This window comes from Ovis canadensis, chromosome 3 (genome assembly GCF_042477335.2).
Source record: "Ovis canadensis isolate MfBH-ARS-UI-01 breed Bighorn chromosome 3, ARS-UI_OviCan_v2, whole genome shotgun sequence".
NCBI classification, from domain to species: Eukaryota; Metazoa; Chordata; class Mammalia; order Artiodactyla; family Bovidae; genus Ovis; species Ovis canadensis.
The window spans coordinates 106,353,002-106,368,845 of record NC_091247.1 but is presented as its reverse complement, the minus strand read 5'-3'; the positions used below and the strand labels follow the sequence as shown (position 1 = coordinate 106,368,845).

General features: G+C 47.1%; 1 protein-coding gene across 6 annotated transcripts in view; it reads right to left on the bottom strand.

Moving 5' to 3' along the window:
* TMEM87B (transmembrane protein 87B) overlaps positions 1 to 15,512 on the bottom strand; it is a 50,185-nt gene extending 34,673 nt beyond the window's left edge. For 3 of the 6 annotated variants that reach the window (XR_011255806.1, XM_069583997.1, XM_069583998.1), the window contains exons 1-6: positions 15,215 to 15,502; positions 7,330 to 7,390; positions 5,896 to 6,039; positions 4,340 to 4,431; positions 2,058 to 2,192; positions 878 to 931 (exon numbers count right to left, since the gene is read on the bottom strand). Coding sequence is in view for 5 of the 6 variants with exons in the window: in XM_069583997.1 (XP_069440098.1) it covers positions 878 to 931; positions 2,058 to 2,192; positions 4,340 to 4,431; positions 5,896 to 6,039; positions 7,330 to 7,390; positions 15,215 to 15,373 (645 nt within the window). In the remaining variant the exon portion in view is untranslated. Of the gene's footprint in view, positions 1 to 877; positions 932 to 2,057; positions 2,193 to 4,339; positions 4,432 to 5,895; positions 6,040 to 7,329; positions 7,391 to 15,098 lie in introns of all 6 variants that reach the window. The other 3 variants (XM_069583999.1, XM_069584000.1, XM_069584001.1) reach the window with 2 other exon arrangements.
* Positions 15,513 to 15,844: the final 332 nt, after the last annotated feature.

Below are 15,844 nucleotides of genomic sequence, written 5' to 3'. Positions count from 1 at the left end.
GTCCTTGGGTCATCCTGGAACCACCCCCCACCCCAGGCCCGTGGACAAACTGTCTTCCACGGTAGCAAAAAGGTCGGGGGCTGCTGGGCTACACTGTTTAGATTCCTTCAGGCACTCTGTTGCTAGAGTTCAGACCCACTGAGAAGCTGAACCCGCCTGCCTGGGAACTGCCTGGGGCCCTCCAACGCCCCCATGTGGTTGGACCAAACTTCTCACACTCCTCCTTCCTGAGCATTTCCTATTCTTCCCTGTCACTGCCTACTCCTCCACCTGTGAGAGCATGTGTACAAAGCAAAGAGCTGGCTCAGCACCACTGCAGGCTGAAAGCCTTCCCACTATCAGACTATTCTGTAAGACGGTTGAAGAAAACCATAAAAGCAGAGAGTCACAGTCTAAAAGCAAACATCAAGCTCTCCTAAATCTGCTTTCGGTCCCTACACTCAACTGTCTATAACCCTCTCAACCTCTTAGTCTTCTGACTTTTAGTAATTCCCCCCAATTCTAAATTTTCCCTCCACCTGGTGCTACATCGTAGTTTCTGTTTCTTTATTTCCCTAAAGGTGATATCGACTAGCCCACTGCTCTACTGTCTAAGGCATGTGACAGTGCAATTTTATTCTTCAAAGTAAAGGAAGACTACACAGAAGTTACCCTTAAATTATGGCTTTAAAGAGATTTTTTAAACAAAGAAATGAGTATGTACAGAATTCACACAGACATATGTAAGAAAATACACTGTTTTAAATTACACTTCTTTTTTTCTTTCCTAATTTTACTCACCCTACTTAGGATCATGAGTATCTATCCATCAGCAGATTCTGCTCAGTCTTATTCTAACTTGTATATATTTGATTTAAAGGCAAAGAAAGTGACTTACTGTTGATCCTTCCTGGTTTGAGACATTTCCGGTATTTGATATTAGTTGTTTATTCTGGAAAAAGAACAAAATAATTCCATCTTATACTTTTGCATTTCCATGAGGAAAAATAGTTCTAACAAATTGAGGGGGGGAAAAAAGCTGTTACAAAAAAAGTAAAGATTTGAAGGCAGAACACCAGAGAACAAATCTCACTGTACCCTAAACACTCGTAACAAAATCCTACACTTGAAAAATGACTTCCTTCTTCAGGGCAGTGGTTTCTGTTGGCAGTGAGGGTGTTAGGAACCCAAAAGGGATTCAAAGTGCTCAGATGGTCTATACTTGATCTGGGTCTATGGGGGTGGGTTCGGGTTGTGAAAATTCATTAAGCCCTACACTTGTGATACGCATGCTTTGTGTTTATTATACCACAACACAAATTTTTAAAAGAACCCTTTGAAAAACATTTTTTTAAGATATAAAAAAAATATTTATCTGGCTGCGCCAGGTCTTAGCTGCAGTGTTGGGATCTTCAGTCGTCACTGAGGCATGTGGGGTCTCAGCTGTGGCACGGGGGATCTAGTTCCCTGACCGGGGATTGAACTCAGGTCCCCACATCCGAGTATTAGCTTCTGGACCACCGCGGAAGTTCCCCAAATTTTTATTAAAGACATTTTCACTTCGGAATTTACAGGACAAAAAAAAATCAGTTAAAATGACCCACAGCCTCACTACCCAGGGATGATCACTATAAACATTTTAGAGCCCAGTCTTCCAGGTTTAGTAGGAGAGAGTGCATAGAGGACAGTTTTCAAGCGTGTCAACTGCTGGAGCAACAGGCGCGGGGTCTAACAACATGGAGGTCACACACCACCCTGACGAGCGCTACTCTGATGGGGTGAGGGCGGCGGAGGCCCGCCTGGGGTGGGCAGAAGAGAGGGTGCAGCGACAGCCAGTCACGGAAGGGCGATTGAAGGGTCCTCTTTCAAGGATGCTGCTGCACAGGGCACAAAGGCAGGAACCGGCGGTGCCAACGTCTCACTCACTATGTCCTGCCACACACAGAAGAGCCGAACCTAAACCTGATGAATTAAGATCTTTCTTTATCACAATACTGGTGAAACAGAGGTTAAATTGGCACTTATATTCACTGGGAAACAAATACATCTGATTTCAACACGGTGAGACAGATACTCACATTCAGTGGGGGAAACATCTGTAAATCACTGCTGCACTCTACATTTTCATTTTTTGTTGTCCAACATTCACTGTTCTTGAAATAATGGCCACAAAAGTCTTCAGTGACCTGAAGTTCATGTTTCTGTGACAGCTCCTATGCAAGGTAAAGTTCTATGTCATAATTTATTTTCACTTAATATCTAAACAATACCAAATACCAAAAATTTACTTTGTTTGGAACACTTGAAACATTCAGTAGAACAAAATACCAAAAAGAAAAAAAGCTTTGCATATAATTTTGTGTATAATACTTTGTCCTGGGATTACTTTCATTCTACTCCACGTATAAAGGATTTTAGAGAGAGAAGCAGTATTCAATTACAAGGAAAGATAAACCAAACACATAGTAACATAAAGCACAGATGGCAAAACCCAAGTGAATGCAGGGGAAATTTCATTTACACATCAACTAACAATGAGGTTCCAGGCTCCTGGGTGGATGAATAAAACCAGGCTCCCAAGCAAAGATTAAGAGGCTTTCAATGGCCAAATGGAAGGCCATGGACTTGAGTTTAAACAAACTCTGGGAGGTGGTGAAGGACAGGGAGGCCTGGTGTACTGCAGTCCATGGGGTCACAAAGAGTCGGATATGACTGAGGGACTGAACAACAACTGGCCAAATATGGGACAATTTGAGCAAAATACATAAAAACAGTAAGAGATTATAACCCACCCAACAAACTAAAAATCAGTGAGTCCATCTTGATAAGTGACTGACTGATAGATAAGATAAAGGAAAAGAGAGAGTGCATTCTCATAGCAGGGTGCTGGTGAATGTGGAAGAAAGCGTGGAACTGGAGAACCACCATTTAGCAGTCACCACGTGTGTGAGGGCTGTCGATTCAGTCATGTCTGACTGTGATTGGAGCCCACCAGACTCCTCTGTCCATGGGATTCTCCAGGCAAGAATACTGGACTGGGTTACCCTTCCCTCCTCCAGTGGATCCCCCCGACCTAGGGTTCGAAGCTGCACCTCTTACATCTGCCTGCACTGTCTAGTGGGTTCTTTACTGGTAGCACCACCTGCGAAGCCCCAGCAATCATCACTAACAGCTAACTAATCCAGCAAGAATCAAAGAACATTAAAACAAGGACCGATGAAAACACAGGATACGTACGTGTAAATACAAAGTATTTCTTCACAAATTACTGTTAACAACAGAGAGAAAAGTAGCAGCTTTATGGTGGAAAACTGACAGAAACTTCCTTAACTGACTGAGCAAATTAACATCGTCAAAAATGGGACAAAACAGTGTATTTTCTACTGCGTGCATGCTAAGTCACTTCAGCAGTGTCCGACTCTTTGTGACCCCATGGACTGTAGCCTGCCAGGCTCCTCTATCCATGAGCTTGTCCAGGCAAGAATACTGGAGTGGGTTGCCTTTTCCTTCTCCAGGGTATGGTATGTCTGACAAAAATATAACCTGAATTTATTCATGAGAAAATGTGAGAAATACTCAAATTGAGGGACATTTTATAAAAATAAATCAACTGTACATATCGGTGTCATGTCATGAATGACAGCCACCCCCTACCCCCAACCTCTGCCCCAAAAAAAACACCCTGCAGAAATACAAGGTGATCCTGGATTGGATTCTGTATCAGAAAAAAAAAGAAAAAAGAAAAGCTGCTAAAAAGGATGTTCTTGGGACACTGGCAAAATCTGAATAAGATTTATCAGCTAATAGGGTAGTATCAACATTAAATGTCTTAAATCTGATGTCCTATGCAATCTAAGTGAATATTTTTGTGATTTCCTTAGGAAGCACACACTGACCCTGCCTGGCCTCTTTCTCCTTCTCTCACACTCCCCCATCTCCCTCCTTACCTCTTGATGAGATCTACTCATACTCATGAGATCTGCTCATCCGCACCAAAGCCCTAGGTTCCCTGCTACTCATTCTCTGAGATGAATGAAATTTTTACATTTCTTCTTTAAATTAAGTTGGCTTTTATTTATGTATGATTCACAATCCCTTTATAAATGGTTCCTATAACTGATCTAAGTAATTACTAATGTTTTTCATAAGATACAAGGAAACTGACAGATTTGTATTCTCAGAAAGCATATATTTTGACATAATTAAAGCATTTATTGTTAAGTCCCCAAATAAATCTGTGGCACTTCTAAAACTACAGTCTCTATTTCTAGACTTCTCACTTAATGAGCAAATAAATCTTTATACTCCGTAATTTTTCCTTCATAGCTTTACACTTGTTTAAAATTTGCACTTTACTTACTTCCAACTCAGAATACTCGTTGTGACAGGTATGATGCTCCAAATGCCACGCTACGGTAAACTTCACAGGCCTGGGACAACTGAATGACTTAACTGTTTAGAAAAAGAAAGTCTCATTTTGTAGCAATAATATTGTAAACAATATTATATACCCCAATTTAAATTTCAGGTTTCAAGAATTCAATTTAAAATAGGCTACCTTCAGAAAACAATGAGTAAAATATTACCTAATTCCTCCAAAAAGTCGCCACAAAATGGACAGATAAGTTCATTACATTATCACAGTGAACCAAATGTTGCTGTAAGACTAGTCATTTCATCTATATGTTAAGTCCAGTGTTAAAATAAACTGAGTACCCAGATATGCTCAGTCACTGTTTATTTCACTCTGAAACGTTCTCTTCACTGACTTATCCACCCAAAAAGTACTGAGTCAGTAGCCCTTGTGTGCCAGGAAGGGACATAATGGTAAACCAGAATAATCCCTGGATGCTTGACAAGAGGAATTAGGGGAAAGGAGAGTTAACAGTTAAACAGGCACCTTCGATGGAGGAGGGGGCTGAGAAGAGGGGATTAAGCAAGCCCTGGGCAAGGTGCCTAACACAGTCAGGTGGGAGTGAAGAATGGGGCCCCAGCAGGCTCACGAGCAAAGAACAGAAGTCCGCCCAGGAAGAGGTGGGTGGACAGCAAAGGCCCAGGAGGCGTGAGGGTATGCCAGAAGTATGACCGCCTGAGGCAGTTTGCTAAGGAATATGGGGTCACCTAAAGAAAGTGAAAGTGAAGTCACTCAGTCGTGTCGGAGTCTTTGTGACCCCACGGACTGTAGCCCACCAGGCTCCGCCATCCATGGGATTCTCCAGGCCAAGAATACTGGAGTGGGTTGCCATTTCCTTCTCCAGGGGATCTTCCCAACCCAGGGATCAAACCCGGGTCTCCCACATTGCAGGCAGACGCTTTAACCTCTGAGCTACCAAGGGGAAAGCCTGATGTTGGATCCACCAAACAGCATAGACACACATCCAAGGGACCAATGCTTAACTTTGCAGGCACTAAAATTTTGCTCTGTGAGAACTCAGAGATGCTGTCTCCTCTCTCGCACTATAGCTGCACATGTATAAACCCAAATGCCCAAGTGCTCACTTAAAATAAATAGTAACTATACAGCAGACATGTAACGGTCGACTGACTTTCTTCAACAAGCCTTCCTGGATGCCCAGTGTGACGAGGAGGTTGCCTGGCGAGAAGGGAGCATGGCAGGGCAAGAGGCTCCGGTGCACCCTACCCTGCCAGCCACCTGTCAGAGCCTTGGTCACAGCTCAAGGAAGACTTCTCGCCCACCAGTGCTGAGGCACTGCCAGCTTTCACCGGACTAAACCCTCATTTAAAAAAAAAAGGCCTTTGTTCCTAACTCCCTCCTGCTGCCTCACTCTTTGTCCCTTTAGATATGTTAATACTAAACTGTGATCTACTTCAAGCCTGATCTCAGACATTCATATTGGGTTGCATGCTTGCTCAGTCATGTCAGACTCTTTGCGCCCCCCACGGACTGTAGCCCACCAGGCTCCTCTGCCCATGGGATTCTCCAGGCGAGAATACTGGAGTGGGTTGCCATTTCCTCTTCCAGGGGATCTTCCTGAACCAGGAACTGAACCGGTGTCTCCTGTGTCTCCTGCACCGCAGGCGATTCTTTACCGCTTGAGCCTAAAAACCAAATTCTGTTTCACCGGTCCATATAACCTTTTACTCCTCCACAGAGTGTTTTTTGTCTGCACCAGTGTTTTAAATCTTGTCTAGACACTGTGACATAAATTTATTAAAGCACTGAGATGCCAAAATCTTTTCCTCACCCACCTTGGGCTTTGATTTCTTCTTACCAAGTTGTTATCACCGACTGAAGATCTATGATCTCAGGGAGCTGCTTTGAATTCGCCTCTGCTTTCTAGCTAATGACTCGCCTACTTCCATCAGCGGAGACCACACAGGGCAGGACAGCCCAACAGATTATCAGAGGATGGCATGAGAGAGAAATGGGCATGGCTGTGGAGTCCATGAAGCCAAGTTGCTCTACCCTTATCCCCAGACTTTTGTCCTGGCGACCAACTGACCTAGTCAACTTACTGGGAACACTAAGAGGCGTGAGAGCACAGCAAACCCACTAAGTTTACCAAAAAAACACTGAGATCCAGTGTAAACCCACTTGTTGCTATTTAGTCGCTCAGTCGCGTCCGACCCTTTGCACCTCCATGGACTATGGCCCTCCAGGCTCCTCTGTCCATGGGATTCTCCAGGCAAGAATAGTGGAGTGGGGTGCCATTTCCACCTCCAGGGGATCTTCACGACCCAGGGATCGAAGCCGCATCTCCTGCATTGATAGGTGGGTTCTTCACTGCTGAGCCACCAGGAAAGCCTGGAAACCCACTAAACATACTGAAAACCTCTCCCTCTATGACTTGTTAGTCATGACATATCAGTATTTACACAGACAAGAGTCCCGAGCAGTATTTTCGCTTTCATAACCCCCTAAAATCCTAATTAAAATATCAGTGTCTAATAATTTTTATTTCATACTATAATCGTGTATATTTAGACAGATTTCAGAGGCACAAAGGTTTCATCACAATCATGACATTTCCTATATCCATAAAAGAATTTATTGTACTTTAAAAAGGATTCAAAGTCAAATTTCACGGAAGTGAAATATTTTTTTGCTGAAGATTCCTCTATTAGGCTTTAACTATAATTTTTAAAGAATGATTCATATTAAATTTTCTGAGACAAGATTAGAAAAATCCATTCTTGAAAATAACTACATTTTCTACTGGATCAAGAGACTTTAAAAATGTTATAATCACCCAAAAACATCTGCCTAGTTTAAAGTACATAATATCATAATGTGTCATCTTAGTTTATATTATACTAATATATTAGATTATATGTTGCTTACTTATAATTTATTGTTACTTCAGTATTATATTAGCTTATTATACTTACCAGAAAACTTGATCTCAGTAGAGTTAAACATAGTTTTCCTAAATATCAAAGGTCCTGATTTCTGTAATGAGAAACAAAGAAATATAGAAAGATCTTGTTAGGGACTTCCCTCATGGTCCAGTGGCTAGGCAGGATTCCCTGCTCCTCAAGCAGGGGGTCAGGTGTGATCCCTGGTCAGAAAACTAGATCCCACATCTAACTAGTAACTAGCTAACTAAGCACAGCTAATACCCGGTGCAGCCAAATTAAGAAATAAATATACTGGACTTCCCTGGTGGTAAGTGGATAAGAATCAGCTGCCAATGCAGGAGACCTGGGTTTGATCCCTGACCTGGGAAGACTGCATATGCCGCAGAACAACTAGGCCCAGCTACCACGAGCACCCGCTCGCCCAGAGCCCGCACTCTGCCGCGGGAGAAGCCAGCGCAATGAGCAGCCCACGCACTGCAGGTAGAGAGCAGCCCCTGCTCGCTGCACCTGGAGAAAGCCCTCACACAGCAACGAAGATTCACCGCAACCAACATATATACATACACATGTATTTTTTAGAACTAATAAAGAAAAAGCTTGTTAAAAACATTTCTCTCTACTGTCTAAAAGTACTACTGTATTTTGGAAAATAAGCACCAAAGAACTGACGTTTTTGAATTGTGGTGCTGGAGAATATTCTTGAGAGTCCCTTGGACAGCAAGACTGAACCATGAATCCTAAAGGAAATCAACTCTGAATATTCACTGGGAGGACTGATGCTAAAGCTGAAGCTCCAGTCCTCTGGCCCCCTGATGCGAAGAGCCGAATCACTGGAAAAGATCCTGATGCTGGGAAAGACTGAAGGCAAAAGAAGAAGGGGACGACAAAGGATGAGATGGTTGGATGGCATCACTGACTCAACGGACATGAATTTGAGCAAACTCTGGGAGACGGTGAAGGAAGCCTGGAGTGCTGCGGTCCATGGGGTCGCAAAGAGTCGGACACGACTTTGCAACTGAACAACAACAATCCTTTCACTCCCCACTATGACCAAATCGATTATTTTTTTTTACTTTCTTTTTTTAATATAAATTTATTTTAATTGGAGGTTAATTGCTTTACAATATTATATTGGTTTTGCCATACATCAACATGAATCCACCACAGGTATACACGTGTTCCCATCCTGAACCCCATCCCTCCTCCCTCCCCGTACCATCCCTCTGGGTCGTCCCAGTGCACCAGCCCCAAGCATCCAGTATCATGCATTGAACCTGGACTGGCAATTCGTTTCATATATGATATTATACATATTTCAATGCCATTCTCCCAAATCATCCCACCCTCTCCCTTTCCCACAGAGTCCAAAAGACTGTTCTATACATCTGTGTCTCTTTTGCTGTCTTGCATACAGGGTTATCGTTACCATCTTTCTAAATTCCACATATATGCGTTAGTATACTGTATTGGTGTTTTTCTTTCTGGCTTACTTCACTCTGTATAATCGGTTCCAGTTTCATCCACCTCATTAGAACTGATTCGAATGCATTCTTTTTAACGGCTGAGTAATACTCCATTGTGCATATGTACCACAGCTTTCTTATCCATTCATCTGCTGATGGACATCTAGGTTGCTTCCATGTCCTGGCTATTATAAACAGTGTTTCGATGAACATTGGGGTACACGTGTCTCTTTCAATTCTGGTTTCCTCTGTGTGTATGCTCAGCAGTGGGATTGCTGGGTCATAAGGCAGTTTTATTTCCAGCTTTTTAAGGAATCTCCACACTGTTCTCCATAGTGGCTGTACGAGTTTGCATTCCCACCAACAGTGAAAGAGGGCTCCCTTTTCTCCACACCCTCTCCAGCATTTATTGCTTGTAGACTTTAATGTAAATCTGGGACTTCCCTGGTGGTCCAGTGGTTAAGACAATATGCTTCCGATGCAGAGGTCACAGGCTTGATCCCTGGTGAGGGAACTAAGATCCCACATGGTGTGTGGTCAAAAAGAGAAAAAACACAGCAACCCATCAATCTAGTCCCATCACTGCCTGGCTCAGAGCCTTGTCCCGTGTAATCTACTCCCTGCAGCGGACGTGACACCCCGCAAGGCTCACAGCCCAAGGCCAGCAGCACACAGGGGCTGAGGGAGGGCTGCGTGTCTGTGCGCCTGCGCCTGCTCTCCTGGCATCAACATAAACGCATCTTTGATAGAACAGCTGACCCTCTCTCTGAGCTGTGGCTTACCACCCTCTCTGTGTGTGCGCTCAGTCATGTCTGACTCTTTGACACTTCACGGACTGTAGGCCGCCAGGCTCCTCTGTCTATGGGATTTCGCAGGCAATAAGGAAGCGGATTGCAATTTCCTTCTCCAAGGGATCTTCCTGATCCAGGGATCAAACCTGCGTCTCTTGCATCTCCTGCACTGGCAGGCAGATTCCTTACCACTGCACTATACCACAGACTGTCTCTTTACAACAGACCAAATCTCCCTGGGGCTCCCAGGGCCTGGTGTAACCAAGGCCTGGTCCTCAAAAACATAATACTCCTTCCAGCCCTTAGGACCTTAGTGGTCAACCTGAAAACTTACGTGAAAATTTACTCTTCCTCTAGTTATTTCCTTCTGACCCCTGAAAGCCCAGCTCAAAATCCCCTTCCTCAGGGCATCTTCCACCAGGGCCCATACCAGGCCAGGCCTCCCTTCCAAGGTTCGTGGGACCCATTCCTTAAATCCCTTATCACAAGCCCAATGAAGCCTTGTACCAGCTAGTTATTTCATGTCTGCCCTCAGTCAGCTCAGTCCCTCAGTCGTGTCCAGCTCTTTGCCACCCCATGGACCGCAGCGCGCCAGGCTTCCCTGTCCATCACTAACTCCTGGAATTTGCTCAAACTCATGTCCACTGAGTTGGTGATGCCATCCAGTCATCTCATCCTCCGTCGTCCCCTTCTCCTCCCGCCTTCAATCTTTCCCAGCATCAAGTTCTTCCCATCAGGTGGCCAAAGTACTGGAGTTTCAGCTTCAGTATCAGTCCTTACAATGAATATTCAGGACTAATTTCCTTTAGGATTGACTGGTTTGATCCATGTCTGCCCTCACCAAGAATAAAAATTCTGTGAGAAGAGATTAAGTTAAGCTAACAAGTGGTTAGGAATTACAGGAAAACCGTGATAGGAGAAATGGTTCTTTCTTGATAACCCTTTTCCCTCCCTGATGGTTTTTTTCAAGATTTTTTTTTTTAATGCAGATCATTCTTTTTTAAAGTCTTTATTGAATTTGCTACAATATTGCTCTGTTTTATGTTTGGGGTTTTTGTCCTTGAGGCATGTAGGATCTTAATTCCCCGACCAGGGATCAAACCTACACCCCCTGCATTAGAAGGTGCACTCTTAACCACTGGACCACCAGGGAAATCCCATCCCTCCTCAACAGTTTCAACATCAATAAAACCTTTGTCCAGATCCCTCCTCTGAGCTGCACGTCCACATACCCAATTACCCAGAGGTCATGCCCTCTGGGATGTCCAATACTGTCCACATTTGAGTGAGTGAGTGAGTGAAGTCGCTCAGTCGTGTCCAACTCTGTGACCCTGTGGACTGTAGCCCACCAGGCTCTTCCGTCCATGGGATTCTCCAGGCAAGAGTACTGGAGTGGGTTGCCATTTCCTTCTCCAGGGGATCTTCCCAATCCAGGGATCGAACCCAGGTCTCCCGCATTGCAGGCAGACGCTTTAACCTCTTTCACCTGCACTAAAGCAGACGCCTCCCCCTCTGCTCCTCACCAGCTCTCCCGGTGCTGACCAGCCTGGTTGTATGTAGGTTATGCCATCCCCAATCACCCAAGTCATGGTTTCTTCCGGTCTCTCACCTCCATCAGCACGTCTGCAAGGCACGCCTCCTTTATCTCACAGACACTTCTCAGATTTAGCCCTTTCCCTTCATTCCTGCAGGGCCTCCCTGGTGGCTCAGTGGTAAGAATCCACCTGCCAATGCAGGAGACATGGGCTCAGTCCCTGCATTGGGGAGGCCCCCCGAGGAGGAAATGGCAACCCACTCCAGCATTCTTGCCTGGGAAATCCCATGGACAGAGGAGCCTAGAAGGCTACAGTCCATGGGGCCACAGAGTCAGTCACGACTGAGTGACAAAGCAAACACCCACTCTATTCCTGCCACCACTGCCCTGATTCAGGCCTACACTCCTGCAATTAACTGGGGCCTCTGCCTCCAGACTGGCGCCTACAACTCGCCCTTGGGTAACAGCCACCGTGATTAGCAGGGATGTCTAAACTCTTCCGTGGCTCGCCCTCATCCACACTCCCACGTTGCTACTGGTGGCCAACATACAAATTCAACCTACAAAATGGGTTGTGTTGGGCCCACAAGGAGCCTTTTAAAACTTTTTCTGAATTAGTTGACACAGTAAAAATATACGGACTTCCCTGGGGGTCCAAAGGTTAAGATTCTGCTCTTTCCCTGCAGGGGGTGAGGGACTGACACCTGGCTGGGGAGCTAAGATCCCACACGCTGTGTGGTGCAGCCAGAAAAGATGAAAAGCGTGCCAACCGCCCCACAGCACCCACAGCTAGAGCTGAACGCAAGCACCCTCTTCAGCAGCGGCATGTCATCTGCAATTCACAGCATTCCCCACCAGCCCCAAACCTGACTTGCTTCACTCACTGATAGGACCTGCCTCAGCCCCCACAGGTCCTTGAGTTTGAGACCCCTGGCCACAGGCTCAAGGCCAAGCTCACGGATGGCAGGCTTATGGTGGTCCAATCCCAACTAACACTCCTGCCTTGTCAGCAGACTCACCAAGAGTTTCGACATGGCTGCCGCTATACTCGCCACCTCCTCCTTCATCTACGCATCCTTTCAGAGTCAGCCAGGCACCAACTCCAGAAAGTGGGGTTAGGTGATTTCCTCGGCGCTCAGTAATATCCCAAGAATGCCACCATGTGTGTAATTACTACCCACGAATCTGCTCTCCCTATCACTGCGTGAGCTTCCTGAGAGAGGCGGCTGTGTCTAAAACACATCCTTCCGACAGCGACGGCCAGGGTAGTGCATGGCACATGGTAGGCAGGCACTTAAACTGTTAGCCTTTACAATCGAAAGCACCATCTCTGGATGAATTTGCAGGACAAATGAAAGAAAACTACACTTTCCTTTCCAGTGCTGAATAACAAGTTGTGACAAATTAAAATAGGAGAGAGGAAAAAAAAAAAAATCAGCCTCCCCTTTGCAAAGAGCTTTATGGATTGCTACTGTCCTGAATTACACAGGACTAAAGATCACGTGGGGCTTTCCTGGTGGCTCAGTGGTAAAAAAAAAAATCCGCCTGCCAATGCAAGAGACATGGGTTTGATCCCTGGGTCAGGAAGATCCCCTGGAGAAGGAAATGATAACCCGCTCTAGTATCCTTGCCTGGGAAACCCCATGGACAGAGGAGCCTAACGGGTTACAGTCCATGGGCTCCCAGAAGAGTCGGACAAGACTCAGCGACTAAACAACAAAAATAAAGAGTATTCGGGATCCAAAGAAAAATTTTCTTTCTCATGCAAGAAACAAAGTTATTTTCTCCCCATGGCTTTAGAAATCTCCTTATCCAAAGTGTACTTGGCAAAGATCTTTACAGATATGTGTCAAGCTGGACCCCGGGGGTCATGATGGGCCGCCCCTCCTCTCCCTTCCGATGGCGGGGGAAGTCTCTAATGGAAGAAGCCTCCCAGATCCCAGGGACCAATGACAGCACACTTCACCAGCTAAAGCCACCAAACCCCAGCCACGTAGAAGGCCCTGTCAGCCCACGACGCCTCGGCCTGGCGACCTATCCAAACCCCCATCCATCTAGCCTGACCATCCCTTGCAACTTCCTCGACCTGTCTCGTTCTGTCTCGTTCGGGTCCAGGAACCCTGACCAGGAGCGCTTCACCATTAAAAAGCCTGTTAGACACTCTTTTGGTGTCCTGGTCTTTTACCTAACAATATGGTCAAGCAGTCTGTTTGCAGCCAATTTATTTCCAATTTATTCTGACTTAGTTTATGCTATTCACTACGGAAGCAGCAGGAAACCTTAAGTGTGGTTCTCTGTGAAGGAAAGTCACTTGGCTCAAAATAGCCTGGAGTTAAAACTCCCCTCCAGGTCCTCCCCACCATTCTATGCAAAACAAAGAACTCTCTCACCGGAAGAAAGAAAAATGGACGTTAAGGTTGACTATACCTAGCTGGGCCCAGCTCCCAGCCGGTCCAGCCTCTGACCAAGCTCCATAATTCTTTGCCCCAGCCGTTTAGGAGATAACTACTCTGAACAACCTTGGAGAAGAACAGGCCCCCTTAAGATAATAGCTTTCCACATATATGCAAACAAACTTACTCTTTTCTTGGGTTAGTGCAGCAGCTCACTAATCTGACTGCTGCCCCTTCTCACCTCATTGAAGGTGATCTGTTCTATAAAGTGCCAGTCTTGTTCTTTTTCTGAACCTCGCCTTCTAACTCCTTTACCTCACACTCTGAATTTTGCTTTTTACTGTTCAGAAAAATTCAATAATGGAGATACGTAGGCTCTATGACTGGTACACAAAATAGGGCACCAACCCAGGAAAATCCTGGAAGAAATGGTTGCACTGGGTCTTAAAAGATTCAGAAAGATACATACTCTAGCCTCTATGTAGCTTTTGTGCTATATTAAGAATTTGTAGTCTCCTACATTACTTTCTTTTTCTGATTGAGGAATTCAAAATGTAAGTTTTGCCTTTAGAATTCGGACATCCAGACTTCCTGGGTGGTCCAGAGGTTAACAATCTGCCTGCCAATGCAGAGGACATGGGTTGGATCCCTGGTCCAGGAAGATCCCATATGCTGCAGGCTCACCACAACTACTGAAGCTTCCGTCCTAAAGACCCTGCACTACAGCAAGAAAAGCCTCTGCAATGAGAGGCCTGAGCAGCAACTAGAAGTAGTTCCCGCTCACAGCAAACGGAGAAAACCCACAGGCAGCAAGGAAGACTCAGCGCAGCCATAAATAAAAATAAATTAATAAAAAGAATTCAGACATCGCTTCTATACATGTGGAAAATATGCATCTCAAACAGAGATGGATGAATCATCTGACTCTAGAAAAGTGGTCCTGTCCCTCTTTAGCAAATTTTTCCAAAATTCTACCCCGGCATTCCTCCCCAACATGAGACAGGAAACTTCCGGATGTCAAGTTCTCAAATGGCCTGCCCTGGAAAGGAAGAGTTTCCATGGGCTCAAACCTCCGGACTAGCCTTGCAAATGTCCCGCCCCCGCCCCCCAACCACACATACTCCCAGAACTGTGATAGGAGCCCGAGAGAAATTCAGAAACCCAGAAAGAGGGCAAGTGGCATGACTGTTGCCTGTTCCCTTCTGGAAGGAAGAAGGAAGAAAAAGGGAGGGAGGAAGAGAGAGAAAGAGAGGAATAAAGACGCACACGCTTTATAAAATGTATGCGGAAACTGAAACCCTGGAAAGTCCTTCCTGTGGCCACGCGGGTGTGGCACTGTGGCTGCACCCCGGCAAGAGGGGTCAAATCCAAAGATGCCGCTAGGAGTGCCAAGCGGTTCAGGGCTCAGGTCTGAATAAAGAAGGGCCTAATCTCGCCAGAGGCTGTCCGAGCAGAGCGAGAGGCCAGGACTACGGGAAAGATGATTTTCACTAACAGGGTTCAGAAGGGAGAGCCGCCCCCCGGCACAAAAGCCTGACACGTCTTCCCCATAGGCCAGGTCTGGCCGGAGGAGGGGGCGCTCCCCGCCCACAGCGGACAAAAGGCCCAGGAAACCTACTGGGCGCCCAGAGCAGGCTTGGCCAGATGAGCAAGCCAGGGACTGGCTCCCAGCGGGGGCCAGAGAACCCTGCGGGCCCGAGATGCGCCTCGCCTCGGTCCCGACATTCCGCTTACGTCACTGATCGTCGCGGTCCAGAGCCCGACCTCGGGGACGGCGCCCACAGCCGCCGGGCCGCAGCACAGGAGGAAAAGGGCGAAGCGCAGCAGCGGGCGCCCGGCAGGAAGGCGGCGGCGGGCCGGGGGCCAGGCCCCGTCGCGGCAGGCGGCAGCCATCTTTACGCGGAAGCCGCACCTGGCGCTCCGCCGCACCGCAAGCCCGCACCTGGTGCAGGCCCGCCCCTGGGAGGCGGGCTCGGGCCCAGGAAGTCTGGATGGGACGTGGAGACCGGGCTCAGGGCCAGCTGGGGCGGAGAGTGGGGGGCAGGGGGAGGGGCCAGAGCGTGAAGAGTAGAGGGGGCGGGGTGGGGTCCGAGCGTGGAGGTGGGGCCAGTGGGGAGGCGGGGCCTGGAGGGGAGGCGAGGGGCGTGGCTCAGGGCCGGCCGGGGCGGGAAGGAGGTGCCCAGAGCGTGGAGGTGGGGCCAGTGGGGAGGCGGGGCCTGCCTGAAGAGGAGGCGAGGGGCGGGGCCCAGGGCCGGCGGGGGCGGAGAGTGGGGGGGACCAGAGCGTGAAGAGTAGAGGGGGACGGGCGGGGCGAGGGGCGGGGCCCAGGGCCAGCGGGGGCGGAGAGTGGGGGGGACCAGAGCG